At 44.1% G+C, this 27,633-nt stretch overlaps 1 protein-coding gene across 1 annotated transcript in view; it reads left to right on the forward strand.

Annotated features, from left to right (window-relative positions):
- Positions 1-14,486: 14,486 nt before the first annotated feature.
- The window catches only part of LOC129821076 (NALCN channel auxiliary factor 1-like), a 364,314-nt gene continuing 351,167 nt past the window's right edge, over positions 14,487-27,633 (forward strand). The window contains exon 1 of the mRNA XM_055878337.1: positions 14,487-16,042. Within this exon, the coding sequence (XP_055734312.1) occupies positions 15,305-16,042 (738 nt within the window). The 5' untranslated portion in view covers positions 14,487-15,304. The remainder of the gene's footprint in view (positions 16,043-27,633) is intronic.

Raw genomic sequence — 27,633 nt, forward strand, 5'->3', positions numbered from 1 at the left:
TCATAAACGTGACTAAAAAATATAGGTTGGACAGGGATTGATAGACAATTTAATTCTTAATACAATTGCGTTATTACATTTTTTAATTTATCCTTACTTTTCAATACAGTTTGCGCCAAGCGAAGCTACGTCAAAAAACATGGCGTCCTAAGCCACTAAAATGTTTCGACAGAAACACGATTTATCATAATAAAAATGTCCTACCTTGAGCTGTTCTTCCATCAGTATCTTGGGCAAAGGATCCTTTCTTGGGAGAAATCGTCTTTTGGTGGAAAGCTGTCCTCTTGCCATGTGGAAATGTCAACTGCGTTCGGGATGAACTGAAAAGCGTGCCCAACTTTTCACATCGTTGCAAAAATAAATGTCCCAAAATCGCACTAAACGGATATAAATTGCTATAAAACGCTTTAAATTAACTACCTTATGATGTTTTTAACTCCTATAACGAGTGAAAAGATGACCGGAGAAATATAACAGGCTAAACTAACGCTTGGAACAGGTGCGCGCCGGTGTCCTCTAGGCTCATGACGCAGCTCCAAAAGAATGACTAGCTTCAGGGTTTTTTCATTTGTAGGGCCTGTGAACGCGCAATCGACCCCATTGGAATCGTCATCACGTAAAGGCATCCAGGGGAAGACGTAAGAAGTGTCCGTATAGTCATAGCAATGACAGTGCCCTTTTAACTGACTTCAGAAGAGTGGCCAACATTTCTCAAATCTGACTCCATGTCAGGGAAATTGCTGTAGAATGGGCTCTGTTCCACTTAGAGACAAAATTTCAACTCCTATAGAAACTATAGACTGTTTTCTATCCAATAATAATAATAATATGCATATTGTACGATCAAGGATTTTGTGGGAAGCCGTTTAAAAAATTAGCCAAATTAGCATAAATAGTCTAAACAGCGCCCCCATCCCCAACAGGTACATGGATCACTAGTCACTTTAAACAATGCAACTTTAATAATGAAAATATATCCTACATTACTAATCTCATGTGTGTATACTGTACCTTATACCATATATAGCACCTTGCCTATGCTCCTCGGCCATCGCTCATCCATATATTTATATGTACATGTTCTTATTCCATCCCTTTAGATTTGTGTGTATTAGGTAGTTGTTGGGGAATTGTTAGATTACTTGTTTTGATATTACTGCACTGTCGGAACTAGAAGCAAAAGCATTTCGCTACTCTCGCATTAACATCTGTTAACCATGTTAGTGACCAATAAAATGTGACCAATGAAATTGGATTTGATTTGATGCACACTCACCTCTCTCTTTCTCTCTCTCTCTTTCCCATCAGGAGAGTAAGTGCATGGCGGGTAGTGAGAGACACCTCTCTGGCGTGCCAGACACACATATGTTGTTGATTGGCCACCTTTCAGGTGTCGCCACGAGCCAGGCAGCCGACGGCGTCCAATTGTATAGCAGATCTGGAAGGATGACACGCTGACCTGGTCCATATGTCTACCTTCTCTCCACAGGACAGGGTGACTCCTCATACACACACACACACACGCACACACACACGCACACAACACAGATACACACACAACACAACACACATAAACACACACAATATGGGTCGCGCACACAAAAAGACACAACAGAATCCCATCCTGTTAGTGACAGTCACAGTACAGGGAGTCGTTGTCTCAGGGAGAGTCTGAGTCTCAGGGAGAGTATTTGTCTCAGGGAGAGTCTGTGTCTCAGGGAGAGTCTGTGTCTCAGGGAGAGTCTGTGTCTCCTGGAGTCTGAGTCTCAGGGAGAGTCTGAGTCTCAGGGAGAGTCTGTGTCTCAGGGAGAGTCTGTGTCTCAGGGAGAGTCTGTGTCTCAGGGAGAGTCTGTGTCTCAGGCAGAGTCTGTGTCTCAGGCAGAGTCTGTGTCTCAGGGAGAGTCTGTGTCTCAGGGGGAGTCTGTGTCTCAGGGAGAGTCTGAGTCTCAGGGAGAGTATGTTTCTCAGGGAGGGTCTGTGTCTCAGGGGGAGTCTGTGTCTCAGGGAGAGTCTGTGTCTCAGGGAGAGTCTGTGTCTCAGGGAGAGTCTGTGTCTCAGGGAGAGTATGAGTCTCAGGGAGAGTCTGTGTCTCAGGGAGAGTCTGTGTCTCAGGGAGAGTCTGTGTCTCAGGGAGAGTCTGTGTCTCAGGGAGTCTGAGTCTCGGGGATAGTCTGTGTCTCAGGGAGAGTCTGAGTCTCAGGGAGAGTCTGTGTCTCAGGGAGAGTCTGTGTCTCAGGGAGAGTCTGTGTCTTAGGGAGTCTGAGTCTCAGGGAGAGTCTGTGTCTCAGGGAGAGTATGAGTCTCAGGGAGAGTCTGTGTCTCAGGGAGAGTCTGAGTCTCAGGGAGAGTCTGTGTCTCAGGGAGAGTTTGTGTCTCAGGGAGTCTGAGTCTCAGGGATAGTCTGTGTCTCAGGGAGAGTCTGAGTCTGACAAAGGTTGACTTCCTGAGTGTGGCCAGGGGATCAATAAACCCAGCCACTTCACGACACACTCGTGACTTGAATGATGTAATTCATGTTCCACTTTTAAATAATAAAACGAGCATGAAATTCAAATTAACAAATCTCACCTGTCGTTCAACAAGATATCAACCTCAGTAACAGTTACACATTTAATTTGGGAGGTAGTTAACGTGTTACATGTGTCAAGTCTGGAAATCAGACATGAACAAATGCATGTGACATATAATTAGGAACACCTCTCCATTCTTTTGTAATGAATTGCTCAAACTCCAAACATATTGCAGTGCGTGTCGGAACAGCTCTTTGCTCTGAAGACTGCAGCCTTTCTGGCATGGTCGAAGTAGATGGTTTAATTAGCCCCTACAGGCCTACACCCTTGATCATTTTCAGTCTCTCAGTTTTGGGCTATGTCAGAGGTGCATCTGAAAGTGCAAATGGAGACCCGAGGGACGAGGGAAAGGGAGTGATTTAGGATTCAGCCTAAGTATGTCATTCGCCATTGTGTTATGAGATATGTGCAGCCTTAGCTTGTTTGTTTGGATATATCCTAAACTGTATATCTATATAGAATATTTACTGTATATCTATATAGCCTATCTACTGTATATCTATATAACCTGTATACTGTATATCTATATAGCCTGTATACTGTATATCTATATAGCCTATCTATTGTATATCTATATAACCTGTATACTGTATATCTATATAGCCTGTATACTGTATATCTATATAGCCTATCTACTGTATATCTATATAACCTGTATACTGTATATCTATATAGTCTATATATTGTATATCTACATAGACTGTATACTGTATATCTATATAGCTTGTATACTGTATATCTATATAACCTATATTGTATATATATAGCCTGTATACAGTATATCTATATAGTCTATATACTGTATATCTATTTTGCCTATATACTGTACATCTATATAGCCATCTATATGTTTCAAGAACTTTGAAAGTTTCTTCAAGTGCAGTCGCAAAAACCATCAAGTGCTATGACGAAACTGGCTCTTGTGAGGACTGCCACAGGAAAGGAAGACGCAGAGTTACCTGCAGAGGAGAAGTTCATTAGAGTTACCTGCACCTCAGATTGCAGCCCAAATAAATGCTTCACAGAGTTCAAGTAACAGACACATCTCAACATCAACTGTTCAGAGGAGACTGCGTGAATCAGGCCTTCATGATCAAATTGCTGCAAAGAAACCACTACGAAAGGATAACAATAAGAAGAGACTTGCTTGGGCCAAGAAACACGAGCAATGGACATTAGACCGGTGGAAATTAGTCCACATTTGAGATTTTTGGTTCCAACCGCTGTGTCTTTGTGAGACGCAGAGTAGGTGAACGGATGATCTCCGCATGTGTGGTTCCCACTGCGAAGCATGGAGGAAGAGGTTTGATGGTGTAGGGGTGCTTTGCTGGTGACACTGTCAGTAATTTATTTATAATTCAAGGCACACTTGACCAGCATGGCTACCACAGCATTCTGCAGCAATCCACCATCTCATCTGGTTTGCGTTCATTTGTTTTTCAACAGGACAATGACCCAACACACTTCCAGGCTGTGTAAGGGCTATTTGACCAAGAAGGAGAGTGATGGAGTGCTGCATCAGATGACTTGGCCTCCACAATCCCCCGACCTCAACCCAATTGAGATGGTTTGGGATGAGTTGGACCGCAGAGTGAAGGAAAAGCAGCCAACAAATGCTCAGCACATGTGGGAACTTCTAGAGATATTATGTCACTTATCCTGTGAAGTGAATTAGTTTGATCAAATCAAATCAAATGTATTTATAAAGCCCTTCTTACATCAGCTGATATCTCAAAGTGCTGTACAGAAACCCAGCCTAAAACCCCAAACAGCAAGCAATGCAGTTGTCAAAGCACGGTGGCTAGGAAAAACTCCCTAGAAAGGCCAGAACCTAGGAGAGAAACCTAGAGAGGAACCAGGCTATGAGGGGTGGCCAGTCCTCTTCTGTCTGTGCCGGGTGGAGATTATAACAGAACATGGCCAAGATGTTCAAATGTTCATAGATGACCAGCAGGGTAAAATATGAATAATTGGTCAATCCAGGTAGGAGGAGGATGGTAATGCTGTGGCATAACCAAGTGGGATGGTGGTATTTACTAGTTGTTAAGTCTTAAATATGAGTTGGCTGCATTCATGTTTTGAACTGGGAAAAGCCATCAACCATGGAGTTCATTAGATAGCTTTGTATTGTTTTGATATATTTTTTGCTCATAAAAAGTATATCCAGAGATGCTTTCATTTTCTAAATCAAAAGGAAGATGGGAAGAATCAATTTTGTATCAACAATTTGTATTTTGTTCCTACCTTAAACAACATCTGCTATAGATGCAACCATGTTTGCGGTCTTTTTTGTTGACACATGAGGTCAGAGAAGTGGGAACTCGCAGCCCCCGAGATGATAGACGAGATTCCCACAAGTAATTAACAGTTGGAGGGGTGTTCAAGTGGATTTTTGTCCACATGGTGCAAGGCTTGCGCAATCGCCTCACAGTCAGAGTGATAACTAGGCCTATTCTCGAAACAACCTAACTTGCGCCGACAGAGATGGTCACCTCGCTTTTGCTGGTATATAGAAATTACAAGATGTTGTGAACGTAGCATTACCAACTGGTGTTTGTGCTGTGTTCATAACATCTCGTAAATTTGTAAATACCACTATCCTGTTCGGAAAAATCCACTTGAACTGGTAATTACTAGTGGGAGACTCTTACATCATCTCTGAGCTCCCACTTATCCCACATGCTTAACTCTGACGTCAATTACTAAGGAAACAACGTCGATTTAAGCATCTTCGCAAGTTCAAATCAACATAACATTATTTATAAAAAGCAATCTATGAATGTGTTTTTTTAACACTATAATTTATTAGAATGATAGCTGCACTTTCAGTTTATGATTGAAGCAGCTTCTTTGCCTTTAGCCAATCGGTGTTCTCAATGAGTTCAAAGAACGTGAATGCACACAACTTGTTGCTCCCAGTTTACAAGTCGTTTTTTCAGAGTTTCCTATGTTATGAACGCAGCGGTCACCTGCCTGCCTGTCCACCATTTTCTATGCTATGCTTGTAATGAGGCATTCTTAAGCTCAGCTTTGGATCTATTGCCCTACACTGTGAGGTGCTTGCTAGTTTATTTTTATACCAATCCATTTGCCACGAGACACGTTACTTTCTCACAGACTGTAACAGCTAGTTGTTATAGGTTCGCGTGTGACTTTGTGACATTTGTAGGTTACCTCAAGAGATGCTTGGGACATGAGCATCAGCTCGACACAGCGGGTAATAAGGCACCAGATGTCTCTGAACTCAGGTTCCGCCGTTCAAGCAGGCAGAGAAATGACACTGTCGACGGCCGTGATGCCCGGAAGGTGTTCTCCGGGAAACAATTCTGTTACCATGACAATCGAGGTGAAACGGAGGTCGACCAGTTGTCGACGGTGGAGGGCAAGGACTTGAGACAAATAGATTTCCAGAAGTTAAAACAAGGAGAGCAGGTAACTGGTAACACTGCTTGGGAATCAACATTAAAAGTTTTCCTCTCACAGCTCGGCAGTGATCAAGATAATAATTTGGTCTTTGAAAAACTGTTTGTTGAAGGGTATTTTGATTTAGGCTTAGACCTATTAGTATTTAACATAGCCTGTGATTAGGCCTGAAATGATTGAGCAGGTGCACATTGTTAGCAGTAAGTTCACTGGCATCATCAAACAAATAGCTACTAAACACAGACTCTGTCTAGCCAACCACCTGTGTGTCAGTGTGTGTGTCGACTAAGTGCCTTGGTAACTCTAGCAAGCTTATTTTCATTCAACTGCAGCGGAGGGGACGTTATGTGGCTAAATATGCTCTCCACCATGTGCTACAGTAGGCAGGAACCACTGACAAAACGTCAGGAAATCATTGACTGACATTACGTACAGTATCAATGAGCTCTCCATGGTGCTGAAATGTACTGGGTGCATCTGAAATGGTATTGGTCGTATACACATATTTAGCAGATATTATTGCGGGTGTAGCGAAATGCTTGTGTTCCTAGCTCCAACAGTGCTGTAATATCTAACAATACACAACAATACACACAAATCTAAAAAGTTAAATAATGGAATAAAGACAGATTAGGACAAGCAATATCATAGAGCGGAGTATATACGTGTGTGTGTGTCATTGCAGATGCTGGACTTAGTTCATTCTGAAAACACATTAGGTTACCCTGCCTCCAGTCCTGGTGATATCTCCACCTAATAGAGACAAAATACCACTCTGCAAAAAACATTCATTTTTTTCTCTCTATCAGAGCCAAGGGACATAATTGGCTTAATTTTAGATGCATTTCAAATGTTTCATGTTCTCTTCTTCACCATGGTTTCACGTGACATTAGTGATGAGCTGAATATGCGTCTCCCACCCCGCCTCTGTCCCAAATTAATTCAGATAATCATCTCTTGTCTTTTTCCAATATGCAGCCCATTAACATTAAGCAACACTCTCTACTCTCCTTGGAAGCACTCCAGGCCATTCAAGCTGACAATGATTTGGCAGCTTTAAGGATGGGTTGTATACTCAAATGTACATTCATCACACTAACCACAATCTAGCGCCTCTCTCTCTCTCTCTCTCTCTCTCTCTCTCTCTCTCTCTCTCTCTCTCTCTCTCTCTCTCTCTCTCTCTCTCTCTCTCTCTCTCTCTCTCTCTCTCTCTCTCTCTCTCTCTCTCTCTCTCTCTCTCTCTCTCCTTCTCTCTCTCTTTCTCTCTCTCTTTCTTTCTCTCTCTGTCTCTGCCTTTGTCTCTGTCTCTCTCTCTCTGTCTCCCTCTCTGTCTCCCTCTCTTTCTCTCTGTCTCTCTCTCTCTCTCTCTCTGTCTCACTCTCTCTCTTACTCTCTCTGTCTCTCTCTCTCTCTTTATCTCACACACACACACACGCACACACAAGTGAGTCTGATTAGGCATAGAATTTGTGTGTTGGTTTTAAAGCCATAGACCAAACACGGTGACAGTTATAAGACCATCCTACAGCATAAGACACTGTGGACGGTGCAAGGTTACAGGAAAGACACACACACACTCTGTAGCCTATAGGATATTGAATGGACAAACAGCCTATACACAATCCTCATGTTTCCACGCCTGCCAACAAATGTGCAGCCATGCACCGATCGCCCGGGTCTGACATCCAGCTGTTTCCCGTGCGAAACACATTCTTAGCAGCACCAGTGTTGCCAAAGCTCCGGTTTCCCCCCAGCATACAAATGCACTCCGGGTTCATACCTAACCCCTGGGGGCGAGAGGCGAGACAGAGCACTCCAACACACCCTAAGTGATCTCATGCTGTCTTGTAATTTTTCAGGATTCCGCCATTTGTCTCTGTCTATTCTCCGTTATAATGGATAATGGTAATTACAATTTTGTTTAAACAAATGGTAAGCGGGGAGGGACTATATGAATGACTTACAGTGTGTCTCTCAGCTGAGAGCCAGGTGAACCGAATCACACAGGGTTGTGACAGCTGAGAGCCAAGTGAACCGAATCACACAGGGTTGTGACAGTTGGGAGCCAAGTGAACCGAATCACACAGGGTTGTGACAGCTGGGAGCCAAGTGAACCGAATCACACAGGGTTGTGACAGTTGGGAGCCAAGTGAACTGAATCACACAGGGTTGTGACAGCTGGGAGCCAAGTGAACCGAATCACACAGGGTTGTGACAGCTGAGGAGGAAACTGTCCTGGTGTTGCTGCTTTTCATACACTCCTCATTCAGTAGACTACATCACGGTGACATCTAGATGACTACCATTCAGTAGACTATATCTCAGTGACATCTAGATGACTACCATTCCGTAGACTACATCACTGTGACATCTAGATGACTACCATTCAGTAGACTACATCACGGTGACATCTAGATGACTACCATTCAGTAGACTATATCACGGTGACATCTAGATGACTACCATTCAGTAGACTATATCACGGTGACATCTAGATGACTACCATTCAGTAGACTACATCACGGTGACATCTAGATGACTACCATTCAGTAGACTACATCACGGTGACATCTAGATGCTGATGTTCCAGTATCAACAGTTCTGCCTGGGGCTATGGAACCCTGACCTGTTCACCGGACGTGCTACCTGTCCGAGACATGCTGTTTTCAACTCTCTAGAGACAGCAGGAGCGGTAGAGATAATCTTAATGATCGGCTATGAAAAGCCAACTGACATTTACACCTGAGGTGCTGACTTGCTGCACCCTCGACAACTACTGTGATTATTATTATTTGACCATGCTGGTCATTTATGAACATTTGAACATCTTGGCCATGTTCTGTTATAATCTCCACCCGGCACAGCCAGAAGAGGACTGGCCACCCTTCATAGCCTGGTTCATGTCTAGGTTTATTCCTAGGTTTTGGCATTTCTAGGGAGTTTTTCCTAGCCACAGTGCTTCTACACCTGCATTGCTTGCTGTTTGGGGTTTTAGGCTGGATTTCTGTACAGCACTTTGATATATCAGCTGATGTAAGAAGGGCTATATAAATACATTTGATTTGATTTGACTACCATTCAGTAGACTATATAACAGTGACATCTAGATGACTACCATTCAGTAGACTATATCACAGTGACATCCAAATGACTACCATTCAGCAGATTATATAACAGTTACATCTAGATGACTACCATTCAGCAGATTCTATCACGGTGACATCTAGATGACTACCATTCAGTAGACTATATCACGGTGACATCTAGTGTAGATGACTACCATTCAGTAGACTATATCACGGTGACATCTAGATGTCTACCATTCAGTAGACTATATCACGGTGACATCTAGATGACTACCATTCAGTAGACTATATCACTGTGACATCTATATGACTACCATTCAGTAGACTATATCACAGTGACATGTAGATGACTACCATTCAGTAGACTATATCACAGTGACATCTAGATGACTACCATTTAGTAGACTATATCACGGTGACATCTAGATGACTACCATTCAGTAGACTACATCACAGTGACATCTATATGACTACCATTCAGTAGACTATATCACAGTGACATCTAGATGACTACCATTCAGTAGACTATATCACAGTGACATCTAGATGACTACCATTTAGTAGACTATATCACGGTGACATCTAGATGACTACCATTCAGTAGACTATATCACAGTGACATCAAGATGACTACCATTCAGTAGACTATATCACGGTGACATCTAGATGACTACCATTCAGTAGACTATATCACGGTGACATCTAGATGACTACCATTCAGTAGGATATATCAAGGTGACATCTAGATGACTACCATTCAGTAGACTATATCACGGTGACATCTAGTGTAGATGAGTACCATTCAGTAGACTACATCACGGTGACATCTAGATGACTACCATTCAGTAGACTATATCACGGTGACATCTAGTGTAGATGACTACCATTTAGTAGACTACATCACGGTGACATCTATATGACTACCATTCAGTAGACTATATCACGGTGACATCTAGTGTAGATGACTACCATTCAGTAGACTATATCACGGTGACATCTAGTGTAGATGACTACCATTTAGTAGACTACATCACGGTGACATCTATATGACTACCATTCAGTAGACTATATCACGGTGACATCTAGTGTAGATGACTACCATTTAGTAGACTACATCACGGTGACATCTATATGACTACCATTCAGTAGACTATATCACGGTGACATCTAGTGTAGATGACTACCATTCAGTAGACTACATCACGGTGACATCTATATGACTACCATTCAGTAGACTATATCACGGTGACATCTATATGACTACCATTCAGTAGACTATATCACGGTGACATCTATATGACTACCATTCAGTAGACTATATCACGGTGACATCTAGTGTAGATGACTACCATTCAGTAGACTATATCACGGTGACATCTATATGACTACCATTCAGTAGACTATATCACGGTGACATCTATATGACTACCATTCAGTAGACTACATCACGGTGACATCTAGATGACTACCATTTAGTAGTCCGTATCACGGCGACATCTAGATGATTACCATTCAGTAGACTACATCACGGTGACATCTAGTGTAGATGACTACCATTTATTAGTCCGTATCACGGCGACATCTAGATGATTACCATTCAGTAGACTATATCACGGCGACATCTATATGACTACCATTTAGTAGACTATATCACGGTGACATCTAGTGTAGATGACTACCATTTATTAGTCCGTATCACGGCGACATCTAGATGATTACCATTCAGTAGACTATATCACGGCGACATCTATATGACTACCATTTAGTAGACTATATCACGGTGACATCTAGTGTAGATGACTACCATTTATTAGTCCGTATCACGGCGACATCTAGATGACTACCATTCAGTAGACTATATCACGGCGACATCTAGATGACTACCATTTAGTAGTCCGTATCACGGCGACATCTAGATGACTACCATTCAGTAGACTATATCACGGCGACATCTAGATGACTACCATTCAGTAGACTATATCACGGCGACATCTAGATGACTACCATTCAGTAGACTATATCACGGTGACATCTAGTGTAGATGACTACCATTTATTAGTCCGTATCACGGCGACATCTAGATGACTACCATTTAGTAGTCCGTATCACGGCGACATCTAGATGACTACCAATTTGTGTTATTTGTTGTGTAGGCTGAGTGTGAACAAGCTTCAATTGCATAGTGGCACTGAATTCTCTGGGTGATGTTTTTCAATGTTTCACAGTAAGATATTTACAAGCAATTGTGAGCAGACCGAAATAGCTCGTGTCAACATGAGCTAGCTAACTAGCTAGCTAGCTTCCAATCATTAGCCAGCTAGGTTATCTTTGAAAACATGCAGTAATTCAATGTTGGCTAGTGATAAAGATACTTAGAAACATGTCAAGATCCCTACCCAGCAGCTGTTGAAAATAATACTATTTAATCAAATAGTCTGAGCATCAGGTTGGCGCCTGAAACTGATCATTTGAATCTACAGTAGGCAGTTAAAATCAGTATTTTTCGGCATTTTACCCATAATGCAGTGCAATCTACAGCATTAATGCTGTAAAACACATTTATGGTTTTATACAGTGCGTTCTACAGTGTTTTTCTGTTGAAATTACAGAAAAGTCTTAAAGTGGGGTTCCAAACTTTTTTGGCCATGACCTCATTTTGATATCTGGAAATTCTTTCCATGTGAAAAAAACATGTAATTAACAGCCAATGTTCGCTTTTTTATTTGGGGCTATGGAAGTCAATTGAAAAATATTCCAACAGTATTTCTGATTGTCTTCTCAACTCACCATCACATACTTTTAATGTGGGGCTATGACATTCAATTGCAAATTAGTCAGACAATGTATTTCACCACTCATGAGATGAGTGTGCTTGATGCATGTCGCTTCGGAGCTTCTCAAAGTTAGAGGGCATGGCCGACAGTGCGCGTTCCTCCTCTCTACTGTCACATCCAACCTAGATCGATACTTGGCTTTAATACAGATGAGAGCGCTGGTTGTGCCTTCAAGACAACTGGGAACTCTGAAAAATACGAGGTCAAATCATGACATCAGTGAACTTCAGGTCGGTAAATCGGAGCTCAAGAAAGAGGCCTGAGTTCCCGATTAGGAATCCCGAGACGGATGACGTTCAACACGATTTCTCTCAGTCGGAGATAAAAAAAATTCTCCAGAGTTCCCAGTTGTCTTGAATGCATTGAAGTCGGGAAGTAGGAGATTTCTGAGTTCCCAGTTCCGAGTTCCCAGTTGTTAATGCCCAGAGGGAGCCGCAGTGTATTTCCTTTGAGTCAGAACTCATCCGTAGTGACCCGTGAATGCATTCAGTCACATGACAGCTCTATCAGTTGTTAGATTTCACTTACCGGCATGTCAACTGAGCCAGGATCACAGTCAAACGAATTGGGAAGTAGGTCCCAAAGTGCTCCTCCGGTTGTGGGACACTTACTGATGTTGTTTTCTGTTAGAAACATGCACAGCCGAGGGAAGGGGCAGGATTCGCTTTTGAAAGACTCCAATAAGAATTATTTCCTCTGAATCCACTGATTTGGTCTCTAATCTGCAGAATGTTTTTGTACTTCCCCTGCATGCTTGCGTTCAGTTCGTTCAGTTTCCCAAATCTGTCATTTACATAGGCAAGGAGACACATTTTCTTTATATTACAGAGAAAGTACATTCATCGTGAATGATAACAGTTCCTCTCTCAATGCGAAAAATCTTTCCAACACTCCCCCTCAAAAACCAGCAAGCCTTGGTGTGAAATAGAACACTGTCATGCTCTGATCCCTTATCTCCACATAGTTTTGCGAACAGGTGCGCACAGTGGATGAGGTTTAATGTAGTTTGCAATATAAGTTACCTGCTGCAGTATATTTCCCAGAGTTCTTTGCTCAGCTCTTTTGCCGCCAGTTGCTCTCTGTGTATCATACAATGCGTCCATATGGCAGAGGCAGACACATTCGTAACTAGAGTGTAGAACCGTCCCGCCATAGATGAAACCCCATCTGTGAAAAGCCCACCATTTTATCCCAAGAAATCTGTCTATCTTCAATACAGTCACGCACCACACTGAACATCCCCTGTGCCGTTGAAGTCTCCGGACTCATCTGACAAAACAATATGTCCTCGTAAATAGCATCCCCCAACAAGTATAGCAACAAAAGTCAATGCATGGGCATCTTGGTCCTCACAGCTAAAGTCCGTTTGGAGAGCATAAGGTGGGGAGTTTTTGTCACGTTCCTGACCTGTTTTCTGTTTATTTTGTATGTGTTTAGTTGGTCAGGGCGTGAGTTGGGGTGGGCATTCTATGTTTTGTGTTTCTATGTTTAGGTCAGGTGTAATTAGCCTTATATGGTTCTCAATCAGGGACAGGTGTTTGACGTTTTCCTCTGATTGAGAACCATATAAAGGTAGGCGTTTCACACTGTTTGTTTGTGGGTGATTGTCTTCCATGTCTGTGTCTATGCACCACACGGGACTGTTTCGTTTGTTCGTTCGGTTGATGTAGTCTGTTCCTGTTCGTGAGTTCTTCGTGTATTTATGTAAGTTCCATGTTCAGGTCTGTCTACGTCGTTTTATTATTTTGTAGTGTATTATCAAGTGTTATTTTCGTGTTTGTCGTTTGTTGAATAAACTTCATTATGTATTCACAACCCGCTGCATTTTGGTCCTCCGATCCTTCTCTCCTCTCCTCTCCTCGTCAGAGGAGGAGGAAGAACTAGACACCCGTTACAGTTTTAAGTCATTCAGTTCCTGTTGATTGCTAGCAGTAGCATAAATTCTTATTTGAACAGTGTCATGTGACAAAGGTATTGATGTGAGATTCTATGCCTCTGCGTCTCAACACATTGTTTTCACCATATCAATTGCAACCGGTAATATAAAGGTCTCTGCATTAGTGTGTGGTTTGATAGTGGGCATAGCCATTCACTGTGGGAATGATTCAAGTGCAGCGGTCAAGTGTGGCCTTTTCCCGTGATCTAAGGGTGCTGTCTGGTTGAATTTTTATTTTAGATCTGAATATTTTTCATATAGATTTTGAAGGTAAAACACATTAGATGATTTTGAGAAACAAAGACGAAATTATAATGTAGCCTCAATTTTTTTGTTTCTTCAATATTTTGACATTCTCCTGCTACCGAATTTTCATATCAGGCGTCCCTAGTTTGGGAATGCTGCTTTACAGTATACTTGATCATAATAGCGCTTACCGTTGCCCCTAGTGTCGGGTTTTGAAGGCATCTCCCGACATCCTCAGGACATGGATATATGTCCATTTTCAATGTGAACCTTGAGCAACCTGGCTGGCTGCTGTCATTCATGGCATTGAAATAAAGTGGCACATCATTTTTTTATGATCTTGCGCCATACAATTTTAGCTAAATTAAATGAACTCTTAAGAGAAATATTGTACAATTTACGTGTTTCTGCTCTATTTCCTCCCAATCTCTGAACTGCCTCAGTGGCAACAGTGCTGACTATGAAGCCAATATGTTTTGCAACCCAACTGGTAACAGGTATCAGACCTCACATTTCATCCCTGTGCGTGTCCTGGGGTCCAGAGTTGTGGGCTAGTGCCATTAACCGCCTGCATGTATCTGTGTGTCTAATAAGTAGGCTGCTCCGCCACTGCGCAACGATTGCAGCTATTGCAGCGATGGAATTGACGCAAACTGACCCAGTTCCCCCAAAAAGTGTTTTAAAACGAACATGGCGGCAACTTTACCCAGGTCCAAGATGACTCTGGCCATCGGAAGAAAATATCCAAGGCATTCTGCCGAGAAACGGACTGGCAAGATCATCTGGCGTACAATCAAAAGGCTTTTGATTTCTCATAACTGAATCCGGGAAACAGCAGTAGTACCGGCACCAGCATCAAGAGGCTCGCAACAGCTGGTCTCTCTCTGCGCGCGAGCACAACCCCGGAGAGCAGAAGAGCGGGAACGGGGCGCGAGGCATGCGGTTACAGAGAACGCGGTTTCCCCCCGGAGAGCCATGGAGAACGGGGATGCGGCAGCGCAAGGCTTAATCTGTGCGGGCGCGCTAATTGGATCGGAATAGCACACCGACGGGGTCGTGCGGGAGAGAAGAGCGCCAAGGACCGACGGCGGCACGGCAGCCCACCGCTACCGAGGAGAAATAACCCGAGTCCATCTCCCCAAGTCAATGAGTATAGTGGCAGAGGAGCCCCCACGGTGGAGTCGGCCAGAGCTGCGCTTTTCCTAAAATATGACCAGGGGTGTTTGGATGTGTCGGCAGCAAGATGACGGCTTAAAAATCTGGTTTGCACCCCGAGAGAACGAGAAGCCATTTACCGAGTCGGAGCGGGCCCAGAGATGGCGCCTGTCGCTGGCCTCTCTTCTCTTCATCACGGTCCTGCTCTCTGATCACTTGTGGTTCTGCGCAGAGGCCAAACTGACGCGAACCCGAGACAAGTGGCAGGATAAGCAGCTCGCCTTTACAGACATGGCCGAGTACCTAAACTCGACTCACCATCACCACATCCACTCCTCTGACTCCCGTCCCCCCCACAGCCGCCTAAACAGAGTTAGAGATGTTATTTTTATAGGGAATTCTACCAAACATCTATGGCGACTGGACATATGTCACCCGGACAGCCTGTCTAAAGACTGCTTCACTTTCACGGACGCAGAGCCCGTGTGCCTTGGCCTCTCCGGGGGCGGGGAGGAGGGCACGCAGTCCACGGACGTGAATCTGAGCGATTTGTATCTTTCTTTTTGTAATTCCTACTCTCTTGTGGATTTGTTTAGCGGGTTTACGAGTCCGGACAATATAAACTGCAGCCTGGACGTGGCTGAGGGAGACACGCTGGGATGCAGCGAGTGTGTTCGCGCTTACCAGCGCTTTGACCGGCAAGCTCAGGAGGACTACCAGGAGTTTGAGCTGCTGGTTGGGAAATATGAGACGGATGAATACTCGGTCAGGACATGTATGGAAGAATGCAAGGTAGGATGTGAATGGATTGCAAATATCATCATAGTACTAGCTATTGTCCTTTTTTCGCATCAACACACTTATACGGGGTTGGATGGATTCCAAGTCGTCATGGTAACCGATGTCAATCTTGATGTGGGAATGTATATATTTTTCTTCCCAAAAACGTGCCTCTAGCCTTTCAAAGAGTTTGTGAGAGCATCACCCCACTTGTCTTCCCTGTACTGTATGCGCGCGTGTAGTGTGTATCTTTGTGCAAGCACGAGCGAGTGGATGAGCACTTGTGGATTATTTTGATGCAGGAGTTAATTTGTAATGGTTGCTGTGTGTGGCATAGGCCTAGCCTACAACAGAAAGAGAAAGAGGAACCCGAGAGAAGGAAAAAAAGAAAAAGAGAGAGATAGTTTGAATCTAATAATTTAAGTAACTAGCCTTTATTGAGTTGCTTCAAGGGCTACAGACACAGCATCACAGGCCTAAAACCCAAAGGACGCCAAAAAAATAGGTTGTCACTGTGTGTATCACAAGACCAATTCTTACTTTCATCACTCCTTTTGAAAACCAACCAGAGAGAGAGAGAGAGAGAGGGGGGGGGTACTCTCCATGGTTCTGAAAGTATCAGATGTAGAGCTCTCTCTCTCTCTCTCTCTCTCTCTCTCTCTCTCTCTCTCTCTCTCTCTCTCTCTCTCTCTCTCTCTCTCTCTCTCTCTCTCTCTCTCTCTCTCTCTCCCTCTCTCACACACACACGCTCTCTCTCGCTCTCTTTCTGTGTGTGTTAAGGGTAGGGTTGCAAAATTCCATGATTTTCAATAAATTCCCATTTAAAAAAAAATTCTGGTTGGAAGATTCCGGATTTCCTCCTTATTCCTGGATTCCTGGAACTGGGATTTCGAGAAAACCTGGGAATTTATTGAAAGTTCCTGTAATTTTGCAACCCTAGTTAGGAGGATGTATTGGCCTATAGGTATGTTATTTCTCCACTGTTTTGAAACATCCAGGCCTCAGTAGAGTGTGGTGTGGAGATAATCTGTTACCGTGTTGAAGGCTATCAGAGAAGAGGAGAGGAGAAGGCCTAGTGCCTAGTGCAGCCAGGGCTCGGAGGTGATAGCATTTCAATAACATTAATAGAGCACCACTGATTTCTGTACCTAATCTACCGGAAGGCTTTTCCATTGTTCCCGGTTTGTTATTGTTTCAATGACACTTCTCTCTGTAGCACAGAACAGTGCACCGCTGCCTCGTTTGGTCAACACACTTCTCTCTGTAGCACAGAACAGTGCACCGCTGCCTCGTTCGGTCAACACACTTCTCTCTGTAGCACAGAACAGTGCACCGCTGCCTCGGTCGGTCAACACACTTCTCTCTGTAGCACAGAACAGTGCAGCGCTGCCTCGGTCGGTCAACACACTTCTCTCTGTAGCACAGAACAGTGCACCGCTGCCTCGGTCGGTCAACACACTTCTCTCTGTAGCACAGAACAGTGCACCGCTGCCTCGGTCGGTCAACACACTTCTCTCTGTAGCACAGAACAGTGCACCGCTGCCTCGTTCGGTCAACACACTTCTCTCTGTAGCACAGAACAGTGCACCGCTGCCTCGGTCGGTCAACACACTTCTCTCTGTAGCACAGAACAGTGCAGCGCTGCCTCGGTCGGTCAACACACTTCTCTCTGTAGCACAGAACAGTGCACCGCTGCCTCGGTCGGTCAACACACTTCTCTCTGTAGCACAGAACAGTGCACCGCTGCCTCGTTTGGTCAACACACTTCTCTCTGTAGCACAGAACAGTGCACCGCTGCCTCGGTCGGTCAACACACTTCTCTCTGTAGCACAGAACAGTGCACCGCTGCCTCGGTCGGTCAACACACTTCTCTCTGTAGCACAGAACAGTGCACCGCTGCCTCGGTCGGTCAACACACTTCTCTCTGTAGCACAGAACAGTGCACCGCTGCCTCGGTCGGTCAACACACTTCTCTCTGTAGCACAGAACAGTGCACCGCTGCCTCGGTCGGTCAACACACTTCTCTCTGTAGCACAGAACAGTGCACCGCTGCCTCGTTCGGTCAACACACTTCTCTCTGTAGCACAGAACAGTGCACCGCTGCCTCGGTCGGTCAACACACTTCTCTCTGTAGCACAGAACAGTGCACCGCTGCCTCGGTCGGTCAACACACTTCTCTCTGTAGCACAGAACAGTGCACCGCTGCCTCGGTCGGTCAACACACTTCTCTCTGTAGCACAGAACAGTGCACCGCTGCCTCGGTCGGTCAACACACTTCTCTCTGTAGCACAGAACAGTGCACCGCTGCCTCGGTCGGTCAACACACTTCTCTCTGTAGCACAGAACAGTGCACCGCTGCCTCGTTCGGTCAACACACTTCTCTCTGTAGCACAGAACAGTGCACCGCTGCCTCGGTCGGTCAACACACTTCAACAAACCGGTCTTTCAGAGTGGAGAGTCGAGATTGTGTAAAGTTGTATTGCGTAACTGAAACAACCAAGATTTGCTAATAATGCACCATTGTGAAAAAGATGACAGTATCCATCTCTCTCTCTCACACACACACACACACACATGCACACGCATGCACACACTCGCACAAATTTAATCATAGGTGTCATTGGCAACGTATTGTAGCCCCAAATGTTATGTGTAGTCATAGTTGTGCTCGATCAAGCGTGGCGCAGAAAGCAGCAATGTTACACAGGTTAGGGATCTCTCTCTCTCTCTCTCTCTCTCTCTCTCTCTCTCTCTCTCTCTCTCTCTCTCTCTCTCTCTCTGTCTCTCTCTCTCTCTCTGTCTCTCTCTCTCTCTGTCACTCTCTCTCTCTGTCCTCTCTCTCTCTCTGTGTCACTCTCTCTCTGTCTCTCTCTCTGTCACTCTCTCTCTCTGTCACTCTCTCTCTCTGTCACTCTCTCTCTCTGTCTCTCTCTCTGTCACTCTCTCTCTCTCTCTTTCTCTCTGTCTCTCTCTCTCTCTCTCTTTCTCTCTGTCTCTCTCTCTCTCTCTTTCTCTCTGTCACTCTCTCTCTCTCTTGTTTGTCACTCTCTCTCTCTCTTGTTTGTCACTCTCTCTCTCTCTTGTTTGTCACTCTCTCTCTCTCTGTCACTCTCTCTCTCTCTGTCACTCTCTCTCTCTCTGTCACTCTCTCTCTTTCACTCTCTCTCTCTCTCTCTCTCTCTCTCTCTCTCTCTCTCTCTCTCTCTGTCTCTCTCTCTCTCTCTGTCTCTCTCTCTCTCTGTCACTCTCTCTCTCTGTCTCTCTCTGTGTCACTCTCTCTCTGTCTCTCTCTCTGTCACTCTCTCTCTCTGTCACTCTCTCTCTCTGTCACTCTCTCTCTCTGTCTCTCTCTCTGTCTCTCTCTCTCTCTCTTTCTCTCTGTCTCTCTCTCTCTCTCTTTCTCTCTGTCTCTCTCTCTCTCTCTTTCTCTCTGTCACTCTCTCTCTCTCTTTCTCTCTGTCACTCTCTCTCTCTCTTTCTCTGTCATTCTCTCTCTCTCTCTGTCACTCTCTCTCTCTCTGTCACTCTCTCTCTCTCTGTCACTCTCTCTCTTTCACTCTCTCTCTCTCTCTCTCTCTCTCTCTCTCTGTCTCTCTCTCTGTGGTGGGATCTGGCCCAGCTGTGTGTCTGAATGGTGCTGAAATATATAGAACCACACCATATAGAACCACGCCAGGCCACTCTTTGGTTAAAAACCTCCCGAAATAAGCAGCAACTGTCTTCCTGAATATAAACCGTCCCCACTGCTCTTTTAGTCAATGTTGTGATAAAGTTTTTCTCAGGAAATGGCGCTTAGGAATCACTATCACATGCGTGCTGCTGATCCATATCTCCCATTCCAGTATGATCAGCTGAATGAGGCAAAGCAATACAATATTGTGGACTGTCACTTGAAAACTAGGTGTTCATCTCTTGTACATTTCTATAGAGATAAATCAGATTAAGCCCAAACTCTGTGACATAATAGGGAGTTGTAGTTTCCAACAGGCTGATATTCTACATAGTTTAGCACAGAACATTTAATAAATAACTACAATGACCATAATCCATTGCACAATAGTAATTTTGTCAGACAGCACAGGCAGCAGCTCTATATAGATGAATTGGAATTAAATAATAAAGTCTTGAAATATTTTATTAAAGTAAAGTAATGTCAATAAATGATGGTTAATAAGTGCTAAGCAGTAATGGGCAGTCACTACCATCATGGGACTTTATTCTGTGTTGTTACAGAATTCAACCCACATAATGCGTGGTGAATTTATTGAAAATATATATACTGTATATAATTCTAAAAATGAAAACTGTGATTATTTTGTAATAATCCAACTGAAACCGAACCGACTTCAAAAAGCACTAATTGCTCAGCACTACATACCTGTAAGCTACATGTGTGGAACTGCTATAATACCTGTTTCTGTCCCAAATACATCCTGTGTTGCACTTTGTCTTCCCCCAGGATCTATCTTTGTATCACAGTTACACTTGTATTCATATAGGCAAGAGTAATTTCATCATTTTCCTGTCATACAATACAGCCTGTGTATGTTATTGAATCACCATAAGTTTGTAACAGGACGGTAGATCTACAGGAACAGGGTTGGAGTGAAAACCAACAGGACGGTAGATCTACAGGAACAGGGTTGGAGTGAAAACATACAGGACGGTAGATCTACAGGAACAGGGTTGGAGTGAAAACCAACAGGACGGTAGATCTACAGGAACAGGGTTGGAGTGAAAACCTACAGGACGGTAGTTCTACAGGAACAGGGTTGGAGTGAAAACCTACAGGACGGTAGATCTACAGGAACAGGGTTGGAGTGAAAACCTACAGGACGGTAGTTCTACAGGAACAGGGTAGGAGTGAAAACCTACAGGACGGTAGATCTACAGGAACAGGGTTGGAGTGAAAACCTACAGGACGGTAGATCTACAGGAACAGGGTAGGAGTTAAAACCTACAGGACGGTAGATCTACAGGAACAGTGTAGGAGTTAAAACCTACAGGACGGTAGATCTACAGGAACAGGGTTGGAGTGAAAACCAGCAGGATGGTAGATCTACAGGAACAGGGTTGGAGTGCCCTGCTCTACTGTATAACCTGTATTCTTCTTGACAGGCCAGTAAAACCTCAGTCAGTCTCATGTCAGTCTGAACAGGAACAGGATATGAGGTCTGTGTAAATGAGCTCCATGGCCTGTGTGATTGTCTGTCAGCAGTAGAAATGGAGTTGACTTTGATTGGCAGATATGCTGCTTCAGATGTGCTAGGGATGCAGGGATGGAATGGGTGTGAAGAGAGAAAGCGAGAGAGTTTGTGTGTGTTTGTGAAGGAGTGTGTGTGTGTATTTAAGGGCTAGGCGTCCCGTCACCTGTCGACAACATCCGGTGAAATTGGATGGCGTGCAATTCAAATAAGCTTAAATTCTTGTTAATCTAACTGCATTGTCCGATTTACAATAGGCTTTACAGCGAAAGTATACAATGCGATTGTTTGAAGACGGCGCCCCACATCAACATATTTTTCAACCAGCACAGGCTTCATAAAATCACAAATAGCGATGAAATAATCACTGTCTTTTTGAAAATCTTCCTCTGTTTGCAATCCCAAGGGTCCCAGCTACAACGTGCATGGTCATTTTGTTAGATAAAATCCTTCTTTATATCCCAAAAAGTCTGTTAACCTCTCTGGGATAGCGGGACGCTAGCGTCCCAACAGCCTGGAAAAATGTAGAGCGCCAGATTCAAAAAAAATAATATAAAATCATACTTTATTAAATCACACATATAAGATACCAAATTAAAGCTACACTCGTTGTGAATCCAGCCAACATGTCAGATTTCAAAAGGCTTTTCGGCGAAAGCATAAGATGCTATTATCTGATGATAGCAAAATGTCAACAAGAGAGTGTAGCCTATTTCAACCCAGCATGGCGCAACACAAAACGCAGATATAAAATATAAAACATGCCTTACCTTTGACGGGATTCTTTTGTTGGCACTCCAATATGTCCCATAAACATCACAAATGGTCCTTTTGTTAGATTAATTCCGTCCATATATATCCAAATTGTCCATTTATTTGGCGCCGTTGTACCAGAAAAAAACAGCGTTCAATTTGCGAAACGTCACGACAAAATGTAAAAAGAATTACCTCTAAACTTTGCCAAAACATTTCAAAGTACTTTTGTAATACAACTTAAGTTATTTGTAAACGTTAATAATCGATCAAATTGAAGACGGGTCAATCTGTTTTCAATATAGGAGATAAACAAACTCACGGTACTTTTCAAGTATTGCGCAACAATCAAACAAAAACACCAGACATCATTCTACTTCCTGGTGTTTTTCTATCTCATTGTTCAAATGAAAAACCTGAACCTTTTTCCATACACTGGCGACATCCAGTGGAAGCAGTAGGAACTGCGAGTAAAGTGATTCAAATTCTGGCCTGCCTATAACAATTCATTGAACACACAGTGACTTAAAAAAAAAAAGTTAGTCCTCAGGGTTTTGACTGCTATATAAGTTCTGTTATACTTACAGATATGATTCAAACAGTTTTAGAAACTTCAGAGTGTTTTCTATCCAAATCTACTAATAATATGCATATCTTATATTCTGGGGATGAGTAGAACGAAGTTGAAATTGGGCACGCTATTTTTCCATAAGTGAAAACTCTGCACCCTATCCTAAAGAAGTTTTAAGTTGGCGCCATCGATTTCAGTAAGCCACTCGTTCAACATGCAGACAAAGCAATCCGAAAAGCTACTGCTAAACTTCATTAAAACAAGTCAAACTACGTTTATATTTAATCCTCAGGTACCCTAAAATGTAAATAATCTATAATATTTATTACGAAAAGAAGTATGTTCAATAGATAAGTAAAATTAGCAAGTGCGCGCCCACAGACTGATTTCTAACTGTAACTCCCGGTACCAAAACTCAAAATATTTCCTCGTTTTGGAAGAAACAAGCCTGAAACCTTAAACAAAGACTGTTGACATCTAGTGGAAGCCATAGGAATTGCAATCTGGGAGTTGGAATTGCTTGGGCCCATAGCTTTCCATTGAAAGAGCATGGGATCTAAAGAAAAAAAATATTCTGTTTGGTTTATCTTTGGAATTACGGCTACCATATCAATTGTGTTATAGTCTCATACATTATTTTAACATTTATACAAACTTAAAAGTGTTTTCTATCCAATGATACCAATTATATGCATATCCTGGCTTCCGGGCCTGAGCAACAGGCAGTTTACTTTGGGCACATCAGTCAGGCGGAAATTCTGAAAAATGGACCCTAGCCCTAATTAATGAAGCTGCCAGTTGAGGACTTGTGAGGCTTCTGTTTCTCAAACTGGACACTCTAATGTACTTGTCCTCTTGCTCAGTTGTGCACCGGGGCCTCCCACTCCTCTTTCTATTCTGGCTAGAGCCAGTTTGCACTGTTCTGTGAAGGGAGTAGTACACAGCGTTGTATGAGATCTTCAGTTTCTTGGCAATTTCTCACATGGAATAGCCTTGATTTCTCAGAACAAGAATAGACTGACGAGTTTCAGAAGAAAGGTCTGGCCATTTTGAGCCTGTAACCAAACCCACAAATGCTGATGCTCCAGATACTTAACTAGTCTAAAGAAGGCCAGTTTTATTGCTTCTTCAATCAGTACAACAGTTTTCAGCTGTGCTAACATAATTGTAAAAGGGTTTTCTAATGATCAATTAGCCTTTTAAAATTATGAATTTGGATTAGCTAACACAACATGCCATTGGAACACAGGAGTGATGGTTGCTGATAATGGGCCTCTGTACGCCTATGTAGATATTCCATTAAAAATCTGCCGTTTCCAGCTACAATAGTCATTTACAACATTAACAATGTCTCCACTGTTTTTCTAATCAATTTTATTTTATTTTAATGGGCAAACAACTAGCTTTTCTTTCAAAAACAAGGACATTTTGAAGTGACCCCAAACTTTTGAACGGTAGTGTACATAACATTATCCTCCCCTTTCCGTCACCTAAGCAGTGTTGAGCATGCTAGCTGCCGCTATACTCCCTGATAATGCAATAAGGGCCAGTGCAGCCTCTTACCCTCTTAGCCACATCTGAATTACTAATGAATTCCTGTGTTAGTGTGACCTTTAGAAGAGCACAGCACTCTAGGCCTGAATCACATACTGTCACTGCCTAGACAACTCTTAAGCTCTTAAGACCCCTGCCCTGAGCAGTCTCTGGTATGGGTAAGAATAGATGAGGGAAAAGGACAGTGGAACGTAAACAGCTGAGGTTAGCTAATGTATTGGTCAATGTCCCTCCTATAGCATATTGAATATAGTTTATAGTGAGAGTTAGAAAGTGTGTGAGAGAGAGATAAAGAGCAGGAAGAGAGAACAGGAATAGAGAGATCAGGAATAGAGAGAGGGCAGGAAGAGAGAGAGAGCAGGAAGAAAGAAAGCAGGAAGAGAGGGCAGGAAGAGAGAGAGCAGGAAGAGAGAGATCAGGAATAGAGAGAGGGCAGGAATAGTGAGAGAGCAGGAAGAGAGAAAGCAGGAAGAGAGAGAGAGACAGCAGGAAGAGAGACAGCAGGAAGAGAGACAGCAGGAAGAGAGAGAGCAGGAAGAGAGAGAGAGCAGGAAGAGAGAGAGAGCAGGAAGAGAGAGAAAGCAGGAAGAGAGAGAGGGCAGGAAGAGAGAGAGAAAGACAGCAGGAAGAGAGAGAGCAGGAAGAGAGAGAGAAAGCAGGAAGAGAGAGAGCAGGAAGAGAGAAAGCAGGAAGAGAGAGAGAGAGAGAGAGACAGCAGGAAGAGAGAGAGCAGGAAGAGAGAGAGAGAGACAGCAGGAATAGAGAGATCAGGAATAGAGAGAGGGCAGGAAGAGAGAGAGAGAGCAGGAAGAGAGAAAGCAGGAAGAGAGAGAGAGAGCAGGAAGAGAGAGAGCAGGAAGAGAGAAAGCAGGAAGAGAGAAAGAGAGACAGCAGGAAGAGAGAGAGCAGGGAGAGAGAGAGCAGGAAGAGAGAGATCAGGAAGAGAGAGAGAGCAGGAAGAGAGAGAGAGCAGGAAGAGAGAAAGCAGGAAGAGAGAGAGAGACAGCAGGAAGAGAGACAGCAGGAAGAGAGAGAGCAGGAAGAGAGAGATCAGGAAGAGAGAGAGAGCAGGAAGAGAGAGAGAGCAGGAAGAGAGAAAGCAGGAAGAGAGAGAGGGCAGGAAGAGAGAGAGAGAGACAGCAGGAAGAGAGAGAGCAGGAAGAGAGAGACAAAGCAGGAAGAGAGAGAGCATGAAGAGAGAAAGCAGGAAGAGAGAGAGAGACAGCAGGAAGAGAGAGAGCAGGAAGAGAGAGAGAGACAGCAGGAATAGAGAGATCAGGAATAGAGAGAGGGCAGGAAGAGAGAGAGAGCAGGAAGAGAGAAAGCAGGAAGAGAGAGAGAGAGACAGCAGGAAGAGAGAGAGAGCAGGAAGAGAGAAAGAGAGACAGCAGGAAGAGAGAGAGCAGGGAGAGAGAGAGAGAAAGCAGGAAGAGAGAAAGCAGGATGAGAGAGAGAGAAAGCAGGAAGAGAGAGAGAGAAAGCAGGAAGAGAGAGTGAACAGGAAGAGGGAGAGAGAGCAGGGAGAGAGAGAGACAGCAGGAAGAGAGAAAGCAGGAAGAGAGAGAGAGAGAGAGCAGGAAAAAAGAGAGCAGGAAGAGAGAAAGCAGGAAGAGAGAGAGAGAGACAGCAGGAAGAGAGAGAGCAGGAAGAGAGAGAGAGAGCAGGAAGAGAGAGAGAGAGAGCAGGAAGAGAGAAAGCAGGAAGAGAGAGAGAGACAGCAGGAAGAGAGAGAACAGGAAGAGGGAAAGCAGGAAGAGAGAGAGAGAGAGACAGCAGGAAGAGAGAGAGCAGGAAGAGAGAGAGAGAGCAGGAAGAGAGAGAGAGAAAGCAGGAAGAGAGAGTGAACAGGAAGAGAGAGAGAGAGACAGCAGGAATAGAGAGATCAGGAATAGAGAGAGGGCAGGAAGAGAGAGAGAGAGCAGGAAGAGAGAAAGCAGGAAGAGAGAGAGAGAGCAGGAAGAGAGAGAGCAGGAAGAGATAAAGCAGGAAGAGAGAAAGAGAGACAGCAGGAAGAGAGAGAGCAGGGAGAGAGAGAGCAGGAAGAGAGAGATCAGGAAGAGAGAGAGAGCAGGAAGAGAGAGAGAGCAGGAAGAGAGAAAGCAGGAAGAGAGAGAGAGACAGCAGGAAGAGAGACAGCAGGAAGAGAGAGAGCAGGAAGAGAGAGATCAGGAAGAGAGAGAGAGCAGGAAGAGAGAGAGAGCAGGAAGAGAGAAAGCAGGAAGAGAGAGAGGGCAGGAAGAGAGAGAGAGAGACAGCAGGAAGAGAGAGAGCAGGAAGAGAGAGACAAAGCAGGAAGAGAGAGAGCATGAAGAGAGAAAGCAGGAAGAGAGAGAGAGACAGCAGGAAGAGAGAGAGCAGGAAGAGAGAGAGAGAGACAGCAGGAATAGAGAGATCAGGAATAGAGAGAGGGCAGGAAGAGAGAGAGAGCAGGAAGAGAGAAAGCAGGAAGAGAGAGAGAGAGACAGCAGGAAGAGAGAGAGAGAAAGCAGGAAGAGAGAGTGAACAGGAAGAGGGAGAGAGAGCAGGGAGAGAGAGAGACAGCAGGAAGAGAGAAAGCAGGAAGAGAGAGAGAGAGCAGGAAAAAAGAGAGCAGGAAGAGAGAAAGCAGGAAGAGAGAGAGAGAGACAGCAGGAAGAGAGAGAGCAGGAAGAGAGAGAGAGAGCAGGAAGAGAGAGAGAGAGAGCAGGAAGAGAGAAAGCAGGAAGAGAGAGAGAGACAGCAGGAAGAGAGAGAACAGGAAGAGGGAAAGCAGGAAGAGAGAGAGAGAGAGACAGCAGGAAGAGAGAGAGCAGGAAGAGAGAGAGAGAGCAGGAAGAGAGAGAGAGAAAGCAGGAAGAGAGAGTGAACAGGAAGAGAGAGAGAGAGAGAGCAGGAAGAGAGAGATCTGAAATAGAGAGATTTAACAGGCCTACAGGACCTGCATCAGGAGAGCCAATGAGAGATTGTTGTTACTCTGACAACTAATCCTCTCCCTCACACACACACTGGCAGCTAGCAGGTATCAGGTGTCAAGGGCTTCTTCTGTGTTCTGCTGGGTGCTCTATGTGGCACAACAAACACACACACTACAGCGTGTTAGTGTGTCTGTGTTTTACCACTTCACATTAAGCCATGCTTTTTCCCTCCCTCTCTTTCTCTCTCTCTCCATCCTGTCCATGTGTGGTCTTTATGACCTTCAAACTCTGTGTGAACCTGACTCACCACATATCAGATAGTGTCTATGCATCTGTGCCAATGTGTCTTTGTGTGTGCTTTCATAATGTGCATTACAAATAACACACACACACAAACGCACATGCACACGCACACGCACACGCACACGCACACACACACACACACACACACACACACACACACACACACACACACACACACACACACACACACACACACACACACACACACACACACACACACACACACACACACAGAGTCCAGTGTTTCCTGCAGATCCAGACCTGTATGTCTCTTCCGGTGTAATTTAATTTGCACTCCCATAATTCTCCTCTTCTCAGATGACC

The sequence above is a fragment of the Salvelinus fontinalis genome, chromosome 23 (assembly GCF_029448725.1).
Source record: "Salvelinus fontinalis isolate EN_2023a chromosome 23, ASM2944872v1, whole genome shotgun sequence".
Taxonomy (NCBI): Eukaryota; Metazoa; Chordata; class Actinopteri; order Salmoniformes; family Salmonidae; genus Salvelinus; species Salvelinus fontinalis.